Genomic DNA, 19,635 nt, shown 5'->3' with positions numbered 1-19,635 from the left:
AGTTCTTTGCAAATAGTCACTTAGCAGCCTCCAATTTGTGTGCTTACAGGGACAGGGAGGGAGCTCACTGGTTTGTTTTTTGGGGGGGTGTTTTTTTCCAGAGCAACCTGTTCTTTTGTGAGATAGCCATAATGATTTAAACACCCTCTTATGTTTTATATTGGGCCGAAAACTGCCTCTGTAATTCCTGCACACTGATCTTACTTCTTGAACCACCGGAGAACACAGAATAAATGTACTTCTATTTGCACCTGGCACTCCTTCAGATAGTTGGAGAAAGGTAGCTGTCATGAGTCTCCCCACTCTCCGGCCCAAACATCTCTAGTCCTTCGGTTGTTGTTCTAGCGTCACAGTTTTCAGAAGCCTTCCCACCCTGGTTGCCTTTCTCAAGTTTGTTCTGCTTCGAGGCTTGGAATTTGAGGTTTGGTCCTTTGGAACAGAGTGTTTTGGGAGGCTGACCAAGGAACCTTGGTCCATCCCACTTGTTTTCTGTCCACACAGCCCAGCGTGGGCTTGTCTGCTGCCCCCCTTGGCAGGGAGCTCCTTCACAAGCATTTGTGAAGACTGACATCATTAGGTTCTTTCTCAGGTCCTCTGGTTGTCTAGCCCCTCCCTGACTCGGCAAGAATTACAGACGTTGTAGGGTTTTTGTTTTTTAGCATGTTGAGATTAAAGCAGCTGCAGATTTGTGGACGACAATGAACTTAACCTCTATTTAAAAACACAAAACAAAACAGAAAATATACATAGGTAAAGTTCTCTCACCAAAATACAGGTGAAGAGGGTGGAATTCTGGAAGTAAAGCAAAACGTACGCGTATAAACCCTGTAAGTTCCTCCTTTCTCCTCTCTTTTTGACTTCCTGTGTCTTTTTCTCAGGTCTGCCTGTCTCTCCCTCTCCCTTCAGTATTCCATCCTTCTCTCCTCCCTTCCAGCAGCCCCTTGGTTCCCCATTCCTTCCTTTCTCTCATTGCTCCCTGTTTTTCCCCCTTACACGTAGCAGACTTATGGAACTAACATTTACTTAGCATTTCATGTACTCCCATCGCCAGTACTTTTACCATAAGCATTTAATTTACAGACTTAGGCAAGTTGTATGTGTTGAATTTCTCTGAGGGAGAAAGAACATGTTAAGTTGCTTCTTATGTGTGACCCTTGGCTGCTTTGTGTAGTGGCCTTGGGTAGAAGAAACTTTCAGCCCCCAGCATTAGGTTCTTCTGTATGATTGGTTCCTATTTCTGCCCAAATTGGTTTCTGATTGGTGGTTGGACAGACACTAGGGCTTCAGTGCAGTGGTGTTTACTCTGCTTCTGTCACTGCCAATGCTGCTGTCATTTTGGGTAGAGATGGCAGAGAAGGAGGCCAAGGTTGAGAGTTTTGTCCCCGAGACCACTTAGCCTTTCCTGCCACTTGTGCACTCTAGCCCTCCTGGCGTGAGTGCGGAGGCAGGGAGGGAGGGAGATGGGCCAGGTTCAGGCCAGGGGCTCTTTTCCTAACAGCTGTTTTCTTTTTCCTCCTCTCCTTCCTCTGGCTTCAAAAAGTTCCTTGGAGAGGACTGTGACTTTGGGATGCGGGCCCTAAGTTAGGCGAATTGAGACTAGCCAAAGGTTTGATTCCACGATGGGCTAATAACTATGTGACCTTGGGTGAGTCACTGGGTTGGTTCAGTTGCCCAAGAAGCTGGATTGGATCCACTGGTTCCCCGGAGGTGGCAATGATGGGGTAATTCTCCAAAGCATTTTTTAAAAGCCAATTGGAGGTTTGGTAGTGGCCCGTCCTAGGGCCGTAGAAAGTTTCTCGGCTTCTTAGTATGAATTGTGTAGTCTTAGATGGGCTTTGCTGGTGGGTTGGGCAGAGGCTTTGAATTGCTAGTTCATGGATCTCTGAGTAGTAAAACTGAGGAAGGGAATTAACTTTCTGTTTTGCAGGGTGTTCTACTCAGGGACCAACAGAGAGTGGGTAGCTGTCAAGGTCCACATCACACCCACAGCAGAGACCCTGGGCTGTGTCCCCTTTTCAGACCCTGCTGACCCACGGACTCTGGTGGGGTTTCCACAGCAGACAGCCCCAGCTGTCCAAAAGTGGTCCCAGCCCACCCAGGATTAAATCCTTGAATCTGATTTTAGGAGCCAATATCGACTGTGTTAGTCACCTGGGACGAGAGCCCAGGAAGCCATTTTTGTTGATCTGCCCAAGAGTGGAGTTAGTGGGGCGCTTTATTTCAGAAAATGAATAAATAAGGGGTTAGCCTTTTAGAATGTAGATGATACTGCAGAGTTTGAGTGACCCGTGTTTATGGAAAGCCAGCCCCTCTGGGCAGAACACCAGGGGGACACTGAGACCTCAGACCAGACCTTAGCAAGGCTGTTTGGAGGAGAGACAGCAGAAGGAAAAACTGCAGATGTCCTGTGGCCGCGCCGCAGCTCTCACAGGGCCCTGGTAGACAGGGATAGATTCCCTGGGAGGGAGAGAACGGGTAGAATTCCAGCTGTCTGCAGGCGGAGTCAGTTGAGGTGTAGGTATGGCCTGGGGAAGCGCTTTGTAAACTGTAACATGGGGAAGAAATGCCAGGTGTTTCCTGCAGACCAGGGAGGCTGGCAGAGGGGTGAGGTGGGGACAGGCTGCCTTGGGAGGAGTCACGGGGTTTGGTCAGGGAGCACTGATGCTTGGGGGCTGGAAATCCTCCTCTGGATTTGTACTTGATCCTCGTGGCCATTAAAGGCTTTGGGACAGGGAGCGATGGGACATGACGTGATATGATCAAAGGAGCATTTTAGAAAGATTGACCAGGATTTACCCCCCTGCTCTCTAGGCCTTCTTCTTCAGTTTCCTCATGACTTTTCTGTTGCGTGGGGCCAGTGCTGTGCCTCTTTAATGAGATCATGGTGGATGGTGCGGGTTTTTGAGGAATTGCAGGGTTGTTGAGCAAGGAATAGGACCTTGTGAGTTGAGGTGCTGGCCCCCATGCCACCCTGTGAGAAGGCAGGCATCACATGGGACAATACCAGACTCCCACATTCGGAACCCAACACCCCAGACCTCTGGGGGCTGTTTTCGTGATCCTGCTTTATTTTAAGAGACTACATGATTGATTTTCACATTTAGTAATTATCGGGATAATTGCCTGGTACTCTGGATTTCCTTTCTGGGATCCCTCAGTGATGAATCCTGGAATTCTTTGGCCCATGAACTCTCCGACCTACTTTGGGGAACAGTGACTGAGTTTGGGTGGAATTAACAGTGTGTGGACCACAGAATTTTGGAACTAGAAGGAATCACATCTCTGTGCTCAGGCTACATTGTCCAGTGTATGGATCAGGGGGCTGACAGACGCCTAGGAGAGTGGACATGACTTCCCTCAGGACACACAGCAAGTTAGTGGCGGAGTGGTTACTAGTGTCCAGGTCATCAGACTTCCTGACAAGCATCCTTTGCTCTGCACCTCTGCTTCTCCCCCTTTCCTTCTCCTGGTCACTATTCACACACCACCTACTGGGACCAGTGTCTTCACTGGACTCTGCTCCAACTCCTGTGTCTTCAGACCTCCCAGCATCTACTGAGGGTAGAAAAGGACAACCATTTAAAAGTTGCAGCCTGCTAGATTTTTCACTTGATCGTGTCAACCACCAGTTCCAAAAGCCTCATCTCTTCCTCTCTGAACTGTTCCCCATTTCCTGACTCCCAGACAGCCCTCTGGGCCTATTATCTGCTACTCGGAGAATACTTTTCCTTCACATGCTCTTAAACTAGGCAAGGCTGTGCAATCGGGGAAGGCTTCCTGTAGGAGGTGGAATTGACAAGTCCTTGAAGTGAAATAGACTGGCTGGAATGAAGTTTAAGGGGAGTAAAGCAAAGGCATAACAGCAGGGAGGGGCCCCAGCCTTGCTAGGGTTCACTATCAAAACAGGCCATTGGACAATCCCAAAGCCCAGGTCCTACACCCAGAATGGAGGAAGCATCTGCAGTGCAATCAGCTCCCCTGTCTTAGGCAAAAAGCAAGTTCTCCCCGCTCCGGCGGAAGGAGGTGGGAAGCTGGTTACAGGCAGCGCAGGAACCAGTCACAGCGTTTATGTTAATATGGGTCCTCCCCCAGCGGGCGCGTAGCCTATTACCCAGGCCTGCCGACAGCTTAATTACCGCTGCTGCAGCCCGCCGCGTTCCATGATTCCCTAAAATAATAAGGATGGCGTCACCGACTTCCCGTGGCCATGTGCTCGCACCCGAGCCTCCAGAGCTCTATTGTAGGAAATAAACAAAATCCAGACACTCAGATGCTTTTTTTCTTGGAGAGATTTTTTTTTTTTTTTAAAGTAATGTGGGACTCTGACCCTTAGTTAAGATTTTAAAAGATCTTTAAAAGGTCTGGAGACCTGAGTCGTAGCTACTACCATTGAGTCTGCAGAATAGCCTCCTGTTAGCAGAAACTGAAAGCTACATGGATGACTCCACGTCTTCCACTGGGGACTGATTTTGGATCAGAGCAGCAGTGTGGAGTAGACAGTGTGGCAGAAGAATCCCCCCGGCTCCCGGTTCCTGGGCTCTAGGCCAACTCTGGACCTTGGGTCTTCCTCTGGAAAAAGGGCTAAATTAGACTAGCATTTTGCAAACTGTGGATCATGTTTTAAAATTTTTTTCTACTGTAGTAGAAAATAATTGTAACAGGGTACATTTTGTTGCAGTGTATATTCCTATACTTACACAAAAACCTGTGTGCCCTGACATAGGGTGTAAATGTGTTTTCTGCTGTGGGTTGTGGTCAGGCAGCCACTGACCTACATGATCCTGAAGGTCTTCCTAGCTTTCGAAATGTCCGGCTTTTCTCCCAGAGCCTGACTTTTCCCCATGGAACTTCACTGATTTTTGCAGGTTTTGCCACACTGTTAAGTAAAACTAGATTTTATGGTTAAAATGACAAAATCACAAGCATTTATCACTCTAATTGAACACCTTTAGGAAGAAGTCCATTTCCCCCCTGCCTTGGTGTCTCAAACAGTCTGGCCTTCTAGCTAGAAATCTGCAACAGGGGATGGCCCATTTAAAAGCTGACCTATTTAAAATCCATGAGCACCAAAAAAAAACAACACGGGGTCAATTTGATTTGAGTCTTTTCTGTGCAAGGCTAGAACCTGAAAACTGAATTGATCAGGGACTGACAAGGTTAAAACCAAAACTACAAATATTTGTTGAATTCTTGCTTAGTGAGAAAAAGAAAATCAAGGCTCAAGGTTAGCGTTTTATCCAAAACAAGGTATGGATGTAAAATCAAGAGGACTGTATTTCGAGCACACCATCTGAGTTCTCCAAAATGTGGCAAAGCCTCGTATGTTCCACGAGGAAGCCTTGCACACAGCTCAGGTGACTCAGATTGATGTCCTGCCTTTGTTCCCACTGTGCCGTGACAGTGGACACAGCAGTAAAGCTGACTATGGATCAAGGAGAAGGCAAGTGGCTTTCCAAGCTGGGAACATTCTTTCATTTAATCCAACACTAGGTAATGGGCACTGTTGTTATTGGAGGAAACAGAAGCTCAAGAGACGTGAGATGAACCAGCAAGTGGAGAACATGGACTTGAGCCAGGTCTGTCTGACTCCAGAGCCTGCCTTCTGTCCGCCTCTCCACGTTGCCTCAGGAAGTGCTGGAAAAATGACGAGCAGTTCTCACTCAGGCTTCCTTTTCTCTGGTTCTGGCCTTCGGAGGGCTCTGTTTGAGGCCCAACTGTCCATTGAAATTAGGACCAGCTTCACAGGCGTGTGACCTGTGCCCCGTGGTTAGAAGGGCTCTGCTCTTGGATTTAATGTGCTCCTGTCACTGTCTTAGAATTCTTAATAATGTCTGAACAAGGGTATATCACATTTTCATTTTGTACTGTGCTCTACAAATTATACGGCTAGTTGTAGCTTTGATATAGTGTGTCCCCTTTCTTGGTCTTTCTGGGTCCCTCTTGCCTGCCTTTAGTATGCCCATCTTCTTTGGAGTGGAGGCATTTGAAAAATGTACTCTGTCCCAAACTCAGGCCTACTGTCTGGCACACTGGACTGTAGTTGTTTACCAGCCGTCTATCTCCTAGCCGGCCACCACACCTCCTGCTCGCCATCCCCTCCGTGTCCCCTCAGCGTTTGCCTCGGTGAGCAATGTCACAAGAGCTCCCTGTGGGGAGAGAGGGTTTTCTTCCGGACAGACCACTAGGTCAGGGCAAGAGGAGTGTGCACGGTTGGCCTGACTCCTTGGTGCTCATGCTCGTCTCTGGGACACAAGACACACTGAAAAACGTTGCTGTTATTGTTTGTAAAATATAGGGTTCATTCAACTTGTATCGGACCCGTTACACTGTAATTTTGACTCACTCTGTATGCCCGGCACCTAGTGTTATGCCTGGCACGATAAACAGGACATTTGTTAAGCAGTTGCTCTGGTGTCTGCTCCCTGCTAGGCTGATTATGGCGAAGGACAGTCCCTGACCTCTAGGAGGATCGGATGCTTATTACACGATTAAATGATTCATGCAGCAGCTGCCCTTGGTGCCCTGGGATGTCAGAGCTGGGTGTGCGGAAGGCCTCCTGGGGAGGGGGGCTTGAACTGGATTTGTAGTGCAAGGCTGAGAGGTAGGGAGCGATGAGATTGAAGAGAATGGAGGCCCCTTCAGTTCACTTTAGGAACTTGAATTCTCCCTCCCCCTGCCCCCCCTTGCAGGAAGCCAGGAATGTTTTCTAGGCTGCAGGTTGCACTTTATAGGTTAAACAGATATCATCATCCCCTTTCTGCAGAGGCAGAGCTAAGACCTCGGGGAGAGAGTCAGGGTCATTTAGCCAGCAGCTCGAGGCCTATTCCCAGTGGTCCACAGTCCCACTGTCACAGAGATCCCCGTGGGAGTCAGAAGCAGGTTTAGAGTGACTTCATCCTGTGACCAGGACTGCCATGTTGGGGATAGAGAGGAATAGTCAAATTGGAGCGATCTGTAAGGACACGATTTCACAATTTTGAAACAAGCAACGGGTTGTTCCTTAGAGTAATGTGTTTGTGTGTATCTTAGACATTTCAGCTCCCATTCGTGAGAAATGACTGCTACAACTTTGCTTTGGGGACAAGTTTTTAAGGAAATGCCAGAGCAGGGCAGTCTGATTTCTAGGGAACTTCTCAGTGCTGCCCCACACACTTTTCTTTGGGGCCAAGTATGAATATTCAGGCTTCTCTGGGTATCGACACTCGACACATGAAGTGCACGATCCTGTTGGGGTGTTTGAAGAGCTCCTCATACAAGAGTGTCGTCCCAATTGTTGTTGGACTAGAGGGAAACCACATTCGGATATTTTTAAATAGCCAGTGGGATTGGGAGAGAGTCTAAACCCAAAGTACAAATTTTCAGTTTAATTTTAACTTTACGCTTAGCTCACACCCAGGATTTGGCTTTGGGAAATGGGCCTTAAATTTCTTTTTCTTTTTTTTTAAGTAGAACACACCAGGAATGCCAAAGGGATGTTCTCTTCACATGGAAGGATTTAGAGTATGGCCACTGAGTAGAGGTGCGAAGAAGTGGGTTGGAATTGCTGCAGTTCAGAAGTGATTTAAGGAACACTGGGGCATGGTAGAGGTTTTGAAACACCGGAGCCTGTCCTGGAGCTTGCAGAAAGTATGGCCCTTGGTGGAGGCAGGCGGGGGGGCAGAAGGAGTTCTGCAGGTTGGCTGTTGGGCTGATGTTTTTATTTTTTCCTGTTTGGTGTGTTTCAGACACTTCACAAGCAGCCTACCTGCCATCCCCAAAGTGCCACATCACCCCACAAAGAAGCAGTAGGTTTCCCCCATTGTGGTTTTGGCTTTTTAGTGACATCAGCAAACTTGGGAGCTAAGCCTGGGCCTCTCCAATCCTCTTTGATCTCACCCCAGACTGTGCTGAAACCCCCACCAGGAGGGAAATGCAGAAACACTGGAGGTCCCCCAGACCGGCCCTATAACCCACCATCGCCCTCCAGATTCCACAGGCTTCCCTTTCCAGTGATTTGGAAGCAGCCTCTTGCTCCGTGGGGAGAGCGGGGTCCCAGGCCCCCCAGCCCCTCTCCAGATCTGTGTTCCCTGAGTGTGAGCTGGGTTGGCTTTTGTGTTTTGGTGAGCGAGGAAGTATAACCAGGGTGGTCCCTGCACTACTGGGGGAGCAGTTAGAAGGGGTCTAAAAGGGAACGGGAGCCATCAGGGCAGCTTGTTGGATTGAGCTGGGGGTCTGGAGAGCCTGTGCCCTACATTGGGGAACATCAGAGAACCATTGGGAGCCAACATGGGCCCAGTAGACACCCCCATGACTGTCCGGCACTTTCGGATGGGTGGGTGTTTCTGCTGTGGCTATAAGATGGGACGATGCCCCACGGAGCGACTTGGAGGGTTACACGAGCCAGTGCTGGTGACGCACGTGTACCTGCTGAGGGCTCAGGAAAGATCCCACGACTGTTCATGAAAACAGTAGTGACAGTGACTGGCACAGTGCCCCCGAGAGGAATGGCCACCAGCCTGGTGTGCTGCTGGGACTGGAATCCGTAGGGTTCCTGGGCAGCACTGCGCCTCTCCGGGAAAGAGGCCGAGGAATTCCCTTGACTCCCCAGCACTGCCTCCCCCCATCTGTGGGGCCTTCTCCTTGGCTAATGGCATAGGAGGAGAAGCCCTTGACCCAGCTAGAAAAACCGCATGTCTGAATTTATTGAGGGTGGATTGGAATCCCTTATATTTATCTTTCTTTGGTGGAGCTTAAAGAATTCCCAGGACCTTCCAAGGAAATGAGTAACTAAAGAAGACTGTGGGCCTTGTGACTCTTGGCGTTTACTGCGACAAAGGAGGTGGTCCCCTCTCCCCCAGTACAGCTGATCTCCCTCGGTCTGCTCTGCTCCCCTGAGGCCTGGCTTCCTGGCTCTACACTGATTTCCTGCCCGAGGGCAGGAGGCCTCTCAGGATTTATTCCCAGGCACTCTTGCCACTGACCTTGAGAAGGTGACTTGACCTGGACATCTGGCCTCTCCTGGGGACTGAGAGAGTAGGAAAGGCCCAAGGAAAGGTGGGCCTTGGCGCCAGTGCCCAGCCCAGAACTTCCTAGCTCAGAGAGAGCTGCTCCGCCTGGCTTTGCCCCTCCTTGCAAATTGCCAGTGTCCTGGGCTGAGCTGTGTGCCTCTCTCCACTAGGAAGGAAGAAAGCAGGGCAGCTACGCGATGCAGATGCTGCGTCCCAGATGTGCTCCAGACTCCCTGGTCTGTCCACTGGTAAGGGTGGACTGAAGGGCACAGCAGGCCTGCTGTGGGTTCTGTTCCACCAGGCTGGCATTTGGCCCAGAGATGCCCAAACAGGAGGGGCACCTGGAGGACTGTGGCAAGCTGCTCACCCTGGGCCCTGCAGGAAGAAGTGAGGCAAATTGGCAGGGAGGGGCTGGACTGGGACTGGTTAGAAGGCCCATCTGCTTATCCCTGAGAAGAAAAGGCTATGAGGGGCGGGAATGACCCTTCGGGCAGTGTGGGACTGCAGCGGAGAAGGACAAGCCTGTACCATGTGACCCACGGATGAGACATCAGAACCTGTGGGTGGAAGTCCCAGGGATCAGCATATCCAGGCAACAGTAGTACGTGTTTCCTGGAGGCTGCAGGGAGCAGGCAGGGGATGCTGTGTCAGGCACCTGGTGCAGCCAGGAGGGATCACCTTGTAGGTGCCTGCCAGCCCTGGGAGGCCAGGAAGCAGCCAGACCGTGTGGGGACAGTAACTGTGGGTATCTGTCTGGAGGAGCACGCACCGTGGCCTCCCTGGCTGACTTTCTGGGACATTGCAGGCCCGAGATGTGATGACTCTCTGTCTCCCTACTATCTGTACTGGAAGCCTGGCATCTCACCTTCTAACAACCTAACGAGAGGGTAGCTTTTTATCACTTTTTTCTACTTCATTAGAAATAAAGGATTTGGGCCCCAAATTTGGGTAAAAAGAAGAGAATCTAAGGACTCTTAACAGGATGAAACTGCCTCTATGTAGTTGGGCGAGGGACAGACAGGCCCACAGAGGTGTCTCCAAAGACCAACTTTTGGACTTTGCTGAGCTCAGTATTTCATTATGGCTGGATCCTGGGTTGTGGCTTTCCATTCTCTCCTTCCGCATCTACTCAAGACCCTGAAGGGCAAAGTCTGGAGCCGTGAGATATGTGATACGGTAGCTCACATGTGTGTGTCTCTTTACACTTATATTAAGACTAAATAGAACTTAAAACTCAGTCGTCTGCCCCCCCCCCCCCCTTGGACAGTGCAGAGGTTCTCATCGTTGCAGGAAGCTCTGTGGGACAGTGCTGGTCTAGCGAATAGAGTTGGAGGAGCCCCTGGTTGGCTGTCCCTACCGTGGGGCTGGCCGAGCAGTGACCATGGTGACAAATTCCAGGCCCAGTGGGCAGGCTCTGACTGTGGTGCCAAGGGCAAGAGCGGGTGAGAGCAAGCAGGAAGAGAGAGGGTCACAGATCGTGGAGGTGAAGGGAGCTCGGGACTGAGCATGGGAAGTAGGGAGCTAGCCTTCGTTGGGGGGGTCAGGCTGGGGCGATAATGAGCATGGGATGAGGCTCAGAGGTCCCCTAACAATGTTAGAGTTGGGAGCTGGGGTGTTTTAGTTTTTAATGGAGTTTGGAAAAATGGCAGCAGGGTTGGAATGAGACCACCAATCTTGCCAACGGCAGTGGGACTTATTAAATTTGTCTTCTCCAGTTCAGCCACGGCTCCTATCCAGAGTGGCCCCTGGTTCTGCAGCTCTGCTCCCCCCACCCCCTCACACACACAGGAGGACCAGGGTGGGCGTGTGCAGTACGACGCCCCAGAAGTGCTGGAATAAGTGCTTTTTTTAGTGTATGATGGACAGCTCCCTGGGTCCGTCGCCCTGTCCTCCAAGGAAGCCTGACAGCCTTCCCCTGCCTCCGCCCCGTTCTTTGCCTCCATTTATGCAGCCCTTCCTTTCCAGGTGAAAGAGCTCGTCCTGGACAACTGCCGGTCAAATGAAGGCAAAATCGAAGGCCTCACAGATGAATTTGAAGAACTGGAGTTCTTAAGTACAATCAACGTAGGCCTCACCTCAGTCGCAGACTTACCAAAGTTAAACAAACTTAAGAAGGTAAACAGAGTGTAGGAGCGTGTGGGGAGGCGGGGATGGGGGCGGGGAAGGGTCATTACTTTGTGTTTAGGGAGCGTAACTGAAGGGGAAGCCAGACACCTGTACCAACACGCCCAAAGATTCCAAGATGACTTTCTCTTCCCCACCTGTCTGTGGAGAGCCAGGCGGCGCTGAGCCCAGAGACTTCATTTTAAGAGCTATTTCTACTTTTTCTCTTCCTGCCTTGTTTAGCTTGAACTAAGCGATAACAGAATCTCAGGGGGCCTGGAAGTATTGGCAGAAAAGTGTCCGAACCTCACACATCTAAATTTAAGTGGCAACAAAATTAAAGACCTCAGCACAATGGAGCCACTGGTGAGTCATTTGGGTCCTCCTCTCTTTCCACAGGGCGGGAGGTGGGAGGGATTGATATCAGGGAATACTACTTTTGCATTTGTATAACGTCCTTTTTTTCCCCACTGATCTTACTTTTTCGACTTTATTTAATTCTCATTATGTGCTATGAGCTAGAGTCTGAGCAACTATTTCTGCTTTGTCCATAGAGAAACTGAGGCCTAGAGAAGTTAAGTAACTTGGCCAAGGTCACACAGCCAGACTGGGCAGTTGGGAGAGGGGTGGGGGTTGGACCCTGGTCTCAGTTTCTGCTCTAGTGCTTTTCCTCATGCAGTTTCTGTTCCACTTTGGAAACCGGAGCTGTCATTTCTTCAGGCTTACATCCTGGCTCCTTGTCCCTCTTTGGGCAGGGAGGAACCATGCAGGAATTAAGCTGACTCTGGAGGAAGCCACCATGTTTTCTGCTTGGGTCCCTCTCCTGAGTTGGTGCTCACAAGGGTGGGAGATGGGTTGGCTCTGACACGGGACCCCTGGGATGGCAGAGAGCTGTGTGGTTCAGGAACCTCGGGCAGGCCTTCCTCTGCTTTCCTCCTGGAGCTGAACACAACCCCAGACTTCATAGATTTCCTAGCCAGAAAGGGGCAAGTCATGGTCAGAATAACAATTTCTACATACTCGTAAGCAGGATCTGAATGACTGTATTGTCTTGATTTTTAAGGAGATAAACTGTAAGTTGTGTCATTGATTCAGTAACAGCTTTTTTGAAATATAGAAATACTAGCACACAAAATAAACACACTTACTATAAATATACATATAGGAATCACTTCATAAGCCATGCATCTTAGAATCAGGGAAAGGCCCTGAGGATATTTTGCCAAGTTTGTCACGTTTCCCTTTTCTGGGTCTATAGGGTGGAGGTTGGGGCATCATCCCTCAGTTTGTGTTTGTAGGGTTCTTGTGTAAAAATCACTCTTTGCCTTCCATGGACGCTTGAGGAGGGCCTGGTTGATGGGCCAGTGTAACAGAAGAGGAAGCTGGTGTTTGTTTCTCAAGCTCGAACTTTACTAAAATATGCTTCCCAGGAACTTCTTTTCAAGTCTTTCACTTATCTTCTAAGGGGAAAACAAAAACTGTTTTGATATACCTAAAAGTCTTGATTTCATAATTTCATTGCAAAAGGAAAAATCTTTGATGTGTGTGTTTTGGGAGGCAAGGTATGGGGACTGAGTATATAAAACATGGTGATTCAGTCACCATTAGAGATCAGATATAGACACACACGCACCCTGCTCCTCACACGACACACGGTTTTTTAGCTTCCTCTTCCCTTATTATCAGAGTGATTGATGCGTTACACTTGCCCACCCAGACCCCTCCTCTGCCCCTAACCCTCTGCAGAGAATGACCAGGTCTCCATCACAAGCTCTTGCGAGAGAACCTAATTCCTGACGCTGACCTTGAGGGACAGTGGCAGTAGTCACCAGTTAGGCCGGCCCCATTGGAACGGGCCCGGCCTGGGACAGGGTGGTCTTGTGCCTGCGCCTTGAAGACATGTCAGGTGGGAAATCCAGGTGCAGCTGTGTTTCTTGCTAGCTTTCCTCAGCCACCAACCACCATACGGGCATAACATAGCTAGAACCTGTCTGGGATAAAGCTTTGGCAAAGCAGATGTGTTAAGGACCATGGACAAAGTCTGGGTCCTCCGTTAGTTTGTTTTCTCTTGTCCTTTTTGACAGGCAGCTTTGCAGAGTAAGCGCACAGTTCTGAATTTGGGCTGCCTGATCAAACCCCAATTCTCTCCTCTACTTCCTCGTCTGTAATTATTATTCCTACCTTATCGGGGTTCTTAGGACAAACTGAGTTAATACACAAAGTGCTATGTTAACTCCCATTATCATCATCATCATCATCATCATCATCATCATTATAATACACAGGACTTAGTTTGTTGGCTCTTGGTGCCATTTTAGTTCCCCACTGGCCCCCATTCACAGGGCCAGGCAGCAAAGCTTTGCTTTCGTGCACCAAGAGAGCTCCAGCTTAATTTCAAGCTGGTCACTGTTGAGACAAAAGCTGTAATTGCAGAATAGAAGTGTTGGCATTCGATGAGGCTTTAGTGATGAGACCATTTTCCAGATGAAGAAACTGAGCCCCCCCTCCCAGCCAGGGGTGATAGATTTGGGTGGACATGGTGGCTGAGCAGAGCCAAATCGGAGTTTCTTTACCACCTGTGGCCTTGAGCTCTTCGCGCTGTCTCACTTCATCCCCACCTGTTTCCTGGGTTGTTTCCCACCTCCGGCAAATCGCTCACTGTTGGCTTCATTTTTCTGCTTGCAGAAAAAGTTAGAAAACCTCAAGAGCTTAGACCTTTTCAATTGTGAGGTAACCAACCTGAATGACTACCGAGAAAACGTGTTCAAGCTCCTCCCGCAACTCACATATCTTGATGGCTACGACCGGGATGACAAGGAGGCCCCTGACTCGGACGCCGAGGGCTATGTAGAGGGCCTGGACGAGGACGAGGAGGACGAGGATGGTGGGTGGCGGAGGGCGGGCCAGCGCAGGGCCGGGTCCTCACTGTTATGTGGGGGGGATGAGGTCGAGGATGGTGGGTGGCGGAGGGCGGGCCAGCGCAGGGCCGACTCCTCCCTGTTCTGAGTGGGGGGTGGGGAGGACGAGGACGAGGAGGAGGACAAGGATGGTGGGTGGCGGAGGGCGAGGCCAGCGCAGGGCCGAGTCCTCCCCACCTATGGGGGTGGGCCTGGGTGTCGGGAGGCTTCCCCCAGCCGCTGCGGGCTAGCGGGCTAGCTGGCTATCAGCCGCGCTCCAAAGTTATGGAGGAGAGGGGGGCTGTCTGCTCTGTTTACCGTTGTCCCTAATCTGTCTCATTGGTTGACTGCCCTGAAAGAAAAGTGTGTGAGCCCAAGAGAAACATCCTGACTCTCCAACTACATAGTAACTCCTTAGAAACCATCTAGCTGAATCCTCACTTCAGTTATTTTCCATTTCCAAAGTCCCCCCGGAATGAGATTCTACAGTGTCTCTCTGGTGTGACCCTAGACTCAGACACTCTCCCAGGAAGGGGATGAGCGGATAGAGGAAAGTGGGGTATAGCCTGAAGGGCCCTCTTTCCCCATTTAGGTGTTCAGTCAGGGAGCTGGAGAGGTTGTGGGGCCCCCTGGTGGTTGTAGCCCATGGACCACAGGCCAGGACTTGGGGGGATGTGGACTCAGGAGCTCCATTGGGCTCCCTGGCAGTGCGGTGTGCAGGTGAGCAGCCTGGGCTGCAGGAAGGGAAGAGGAAAAACAAAGGGGCACCGTCTCCTATCCCCTTCCCACCTTCCCACACCGCCAGCACAGTATGGCTTTTCTGCCAGTGTTCATGGCCAGAGTAAAGTTGGGAATGGAGACACTTGGTCAATTAATTTGGACATAAGATTTTGTGTTTCCTTGTTAGATGGAAATATTTTGCAAGATAGTCAGATACCTTGTTTGCCTTACCTTGTCACATCTTATGATGCGACACAAAGGGCCTAGGCCTAGAGTGTGAGACAAGGTTTCTAGGCCCAGACTAATTTGATGTGTGACCTTGAACAAGTCACTTCTCCACTTCGTGCCTCAGATTTCTCCCCTTTAAAGTGAGGAATTTGACTAGATGCTCTTTCTAAATAAATTGACTTCAGCTTTCCTGGGCCCTGTAACTTGTTCCTTTGATCCAACAATTTCTCTGTGGTCTCAGCCTTCACAAAAGAGCTTTCATTTTTGTAAAACTTGGGGAGAAGGGTTTGTCTTTCAGACCACTTCGGGGAGCTTATGTTTTAGGTCACTTTAGGATGTCTTCAGTCACATTAGAGCATCCAGGTTGGGGGCTTGAGCGGGGGTGGGAGACTCATGGGCTCCACACTGTGGACCACAGCGTGGGCCTGTGCTCTGTGAGGGAGGAGTCAGCTCACCAGCAGCTCCATTCTTGTCCCCATTTTCACTGCGCAGAGGAAGAGTATGATGAGGATGCTCAGATAGTGGAAGATGAAGAGGACGAGGAAGAGGAGGAGGAAGGTGAAGAAGAGGATGTGAGCGGAGAGGAAGAGGTAAGCAGCTGGGCTGGGGGAGGGTACCATCTCCCTGTGTCCTCCTTATCAGCTGCTCTGAGCCAGTCCCGCTAAATGTCGCAGTGACTAGCCTTTGGCAGCCCGGGAGCCCTGGTTATGGAAATGAGTCCATTTCAGGGCCTATTATTGGGCTGCTTTTGGAGAAGCCAGACTTCCAGTGAGCCCTGGGAGGTTGTATTAGGAATGAGTAAGAGGGGATTCTGGCAGCAGGTAAGGAGGGGGCTCGCCTTCTGGGGTAAGCCTGGCCTTCATTTCTGGGTGAAAATTAGTTCTTACTGCAGCCACATCCCCATTTTCTGCCTTTTTGCATTCATATGTTAATTCAGATACTCACTGAGCACTTACAGTATAGTAGGGGAAAATCAAAGACTGTTTTAAACTGAGGGTAGTAGAAGACACTGCTGGATCTCAAGTCAGAGTGACAAGGGTCTCCTGCACACAGTGGGGTAGTGCCATTTTCCTATCACCTTGGCTGGTTCCTGGCTTTTTTAGCAAGCTCTGTATAATATATAGCACAAAGATTTAGCTGTGTGTCCCTGGACAAAGTCCTTGGCCTTCCTGATCCTATTTCTTTGTCTGTGAAATAAGCATATTTTACAACTGGGTTATAAATAGGGATCAACTCACTGGATTGTGAACAGGATAAACTAGTTTGTAAGTAAAATGCTTCAGGACAGTATCTGACAAAGGGTGTTTGACGATTTACTATTTCAGGCTTTCATGCCCTTCTCCAAGGTGCTCGGTCAGTGTGCTGGGTTTTGTATTTGGGTGTTCTGAGTCTCTCTACAGCAGTCATTTTCCATGGTTTGTTCAGAATTCTAAATCCACTCTCGATAATTGCAAAAGTTAGACCTGGAGAGGTTTCAAATGACAATAGCATGGACAAAGCACCTGCCTTCTCCCCATTTCCTGTCTCTTGATCATGAGGGTAGATTCCTGCCAGCCTCGCAGACCCGCTTGGGCAGAATCTCCCAGCCAGGCCAGCCCAGGCTTGGGAGAGACAGGTCCAGTTGAGGAGAAGAAGCTGGTGAGACAGCTGGTGAGACCAGGTTCCTGCCTGGTCTGCAGTAGTTTCTCTTCTCCATAGGTGTAGGCTGCTAGGCTCACCTCAAGAATATTGTAAGTACTTTCAAAGTAAAGACTTAGGAAAACAGATCCCCCTAGGACAGAGCAGTAAGTTGTGTGAGCTAGGATTTTTTTTGTCTTGTTTTTCCTGTCGTAGGAGCTGCAGTGTGCAGGATTGGGTTTTTTGTGCAGGGTTGGGGGTGTTTTTGTTTTTGTATTTGCTTTTTTTTTTTTTTTTTTATAATCCCATTGACCATCTACAGATTTCCAGCTTCCAGTAAAGGCAAGCTTACACACACACACACCAGGATCTCAGCAAACGGACTGATTAAGGAACTATTTGGTGACATTTTAAAAGTGTATTTCCCTTGAAAAATAGAAGTCTGCCACCAAGTTCTTTTTAAGCAATGGGCTTGCCCGATGCTTTAGGAATAGTGTTCAAAATACAGAGATTTAACTAGCCTGTGACTTCAGGAGCAGCGTAAAGCAAAGGTCCTGTGTTGAGAGTGAAGTCACATGCCTTGCTGGATCTCAAGGAACTGGGACGATGTCCGTATAGGGCCTTGAATGTATCCACCCTTCCCCTCCCCTCCAAGCGATCCAAGTTTGAAGGTGGTGAAGGGTTGGGTAGGGTGAGGTTGGACTTGACTGCAGAATCTGGATTTACCGAAACTGGGGTCTTCTCTTGAAGCCAAAACTAGGTTGAGGGCAGATGAAAGGATGGCCTACTTTACCTGACAGAGTTGGCTTAGAAACTTGTTCTCCTAAGAGAACAGCAGATTGGAAAGCTGCCTGAGTTATAGAGACTTCAGATCAGGAGTCCTTAACCTGGGGGTAGAACGCATAACCCTCCTGACATTATTTGCATATATTATCTGTGATGGGGGTATTTTCTAGGGAAGGGGATCAAAGCTTTCTGCAGATTCTTAAATCTAAACCTCTGCTTTAGATTTATCCTGAGATAGTAGGTACTTGTGTAGGGCTCTGAGAGGCTGGGGACAACCCCTACCTTTTTGAGGTCAATGTCAGGGAAAGTGGCTTACTCAGCAGGTCCCTAGCCTGGGGGCATTCCTAATGTCTGTTGTGCATCTTCTCTCCTAGGAGGATGAAGAAGGTTATAATGACGGGGAAGTAGACGAGGAAGAAGATGAAGAAGATCTTGGAGGTATGGCGGCCTTTTTTATTCTCAGCTGCTGGCAGGCTGGCCCCTGCAGTTGACAGGTTTTGTAGGCCCTGAGGACCTGGCAGTGGGCAGACCACGCCCATCTGACGCCTCAGGTGCCTCCCGGGCTTTGCAGATCTCCTGCCTCAGTTTGTCAGGATGGCAAAGCTCCCTAGATATATGGTCCCCTGGTTTTCCAGTGGGTGGGCTGAGTTAGAGGTGGGATCAATGTTTAATCTAAAGGCCTTATCTTTACTCTTTCAGAAGAAGAAAGGGGTCAGAAGCGAAAACGAGAACCTGAAGATGAGGGAGAAGACGATGACTAAGTGGAATAACCTATTTTGAAAAATTCCTATTGTGATTTGACTGTTTTTACCCATACCCCCCCCAAATCCCGCCCCCCGAAACTTATTTTTTTCTGATTGTAACGTTGCCGTGGGAACGAGAAGGGAAAAGTGTACTGGGGGTTGTGGGGGAGGAAGGGTGGGAGGGGGTGGAATAAAATACTATTTTTACTGCCACTCTTTATTTTTTTTCCCCTACTTTTTTTTTTGTGTCTGTTTTTGTCCCTGTAAATGCAATAGCTGAGTACACACCAAGTGAGCATTTGTTCCTCACTCTCAAAGAGGATGCTTTAGAGGTCTCTTACATTTCCTGGTATTTCCCGAGTGTCTTGAGTTGGTTGGAAGGCCGTGGCTGGGCTCAGTTTGGATTCCCAAAGCCCAGGAGGGGCTGGGAACCAGCCACATCTTACCTCTTGTTCTGGTTCACGTGAGTCCTGCATTTCTTGGGCCTGCTCGAGGTTTTAAACGCCCTGGTTTTAAATAGCAACCTCAAGGCGTATTTTGGCACTGGTTGGGGGACAGTCCCCGTCTCTCATTCCCTTCCCCTCTTCACAGATAATGGTGGGCTTCCCTCTACAGAGAAGACTCTGATGTCACTCTTACAAGCTATGACCCAGAGAACTGAAAATAGCAGGCTTACGAGTTACGAGTAAAACAGATTTGGTGATTGTAATTAAAAGAGAAGAAGCAAACACTTAAACGTCAACCTCTTTAAAAGATTTTTTAAAAACTGCCCTATCTTGTTCTGTAAGATATTAGAACGCTTTGTTTTACAAAATGACAAGAGAATTCTTCCACGTGTACTTCTGTGCTTAGACCATTTTTACAAACCTAAGCACAGGACACATTGCTGCATGTCGGCTGGGTTTTTTTTTCATACACCCGAGCACGGAAAAACTAACACAAAATGTATTTTCTTACCTAGTGGAAATCTGAAATGACTGCAAATTCCTAGTGAATGTACAGGTTTGCTTTCATGTCCCTCTTCTGGATTGCTTTAGAAGTGCCGTGTTGTTTCCTAACCCGTGTTTCATCTGTACAAAAGACCATGTGCACCGGTTTTTCTCCTCCCCCTCAGAAGAGCCAAACTTTCAGTTTTATGTCTGTTTGTCATTGATAAATTTCAATAAATCTTTTTATACAATTTTTTGGGGGATGGCTTCTTTGAATCCAATAGACCATCGATCTTTCTAAGATGCATTCCAGATAACCTGGTAGCTGACAGGGGCTTACCTGATAAAATAGCTTTTTCCTTGTCAGAGATTTAACTTGATAGTATGTTTGGATACTGCAGGTCTCAAGCAAGACTCAGTGGTGTGCTATCTTCATTAAAAGCTTCATTTTGGAGGGCGGGAAACCCAAAAGATGTAAAGAGATAAAGATACAAAGTTATTTAAAAACCAACAGTCACTAAAACATTACGCCAACCTTGGGACCTTATTCTGAATATATTGCTTTGTTCAGACTGTAAAAAGAATACTCGCACATGCCTGAAAACCTCAGGAATGTGTAAAACAA

At 48.9% G+C, this 19,635-nt stretch overlaps 1 protein-coding gene across 3 annotated transcripts in view; it reads left to right on the top strand.

The window, feature by feature from the left end:
- ANP32A (acidic nuclear phosphoprotein 32 family member A) overlaps positions 1–19,263 on the top strand; it is a 39,001-nt gene extending 19,738 nt beyond the window's left edge. For all 3 annotated transcript variants that reach the window (XM_088797324.1, XM_088797323.1, XM_088797322.1), the window contains exons 2-7: positions 10,953–11,102; positions 11,334–11,456; positions 13,776–13,974; positions 15,428–15,525; positions 17,713–17,776; positions 18,038–19,263. In XM_088797324.1, the coding sequence (XP_088653450.1) occupies positions 10,953–11,102; positions 11,334–11,456; positions 13,776–13,974; positions 15,428–15,525; positions 17,713–17,776; positions 18,038–18,099 (696 nt within the window). In that variant the 3' untranslated portion in view covers positions 18,100–19,263. The remainder of the gene's footprint in view (positions 1–10,952; positions 11,103–11,333; positions 11,457–13,775; positions 13,975–15,427; positions 15,526–17,712; positions 17,777–18,037) is intronic.
- The last annotated feature ends 372 nt before the right edge of the window (positions 19,264–19,635 follow it).

The sequence above is a fragment of the Rhinolophus sinicus genome, chromosome 3 (genome assembly GCF_057876585.1).
Source record: "Rhinolophus sinicus isolate RSI-liver-muscle chromosome 3, RSI-T2T, whole genome shotgun sequence".
Lineage (NCBI taxonomy): Eukaryota > Metazoa > Chordata > Mammalia > Chiroptera > Rhinolophidae > Rhinolophus > Rhinolophus sinicus.
The sequence above is the reverse complement of the archived record's forward strand: the minus strand, read 5'-3'. Positions and strand labels throughout refer to the sequence as shown.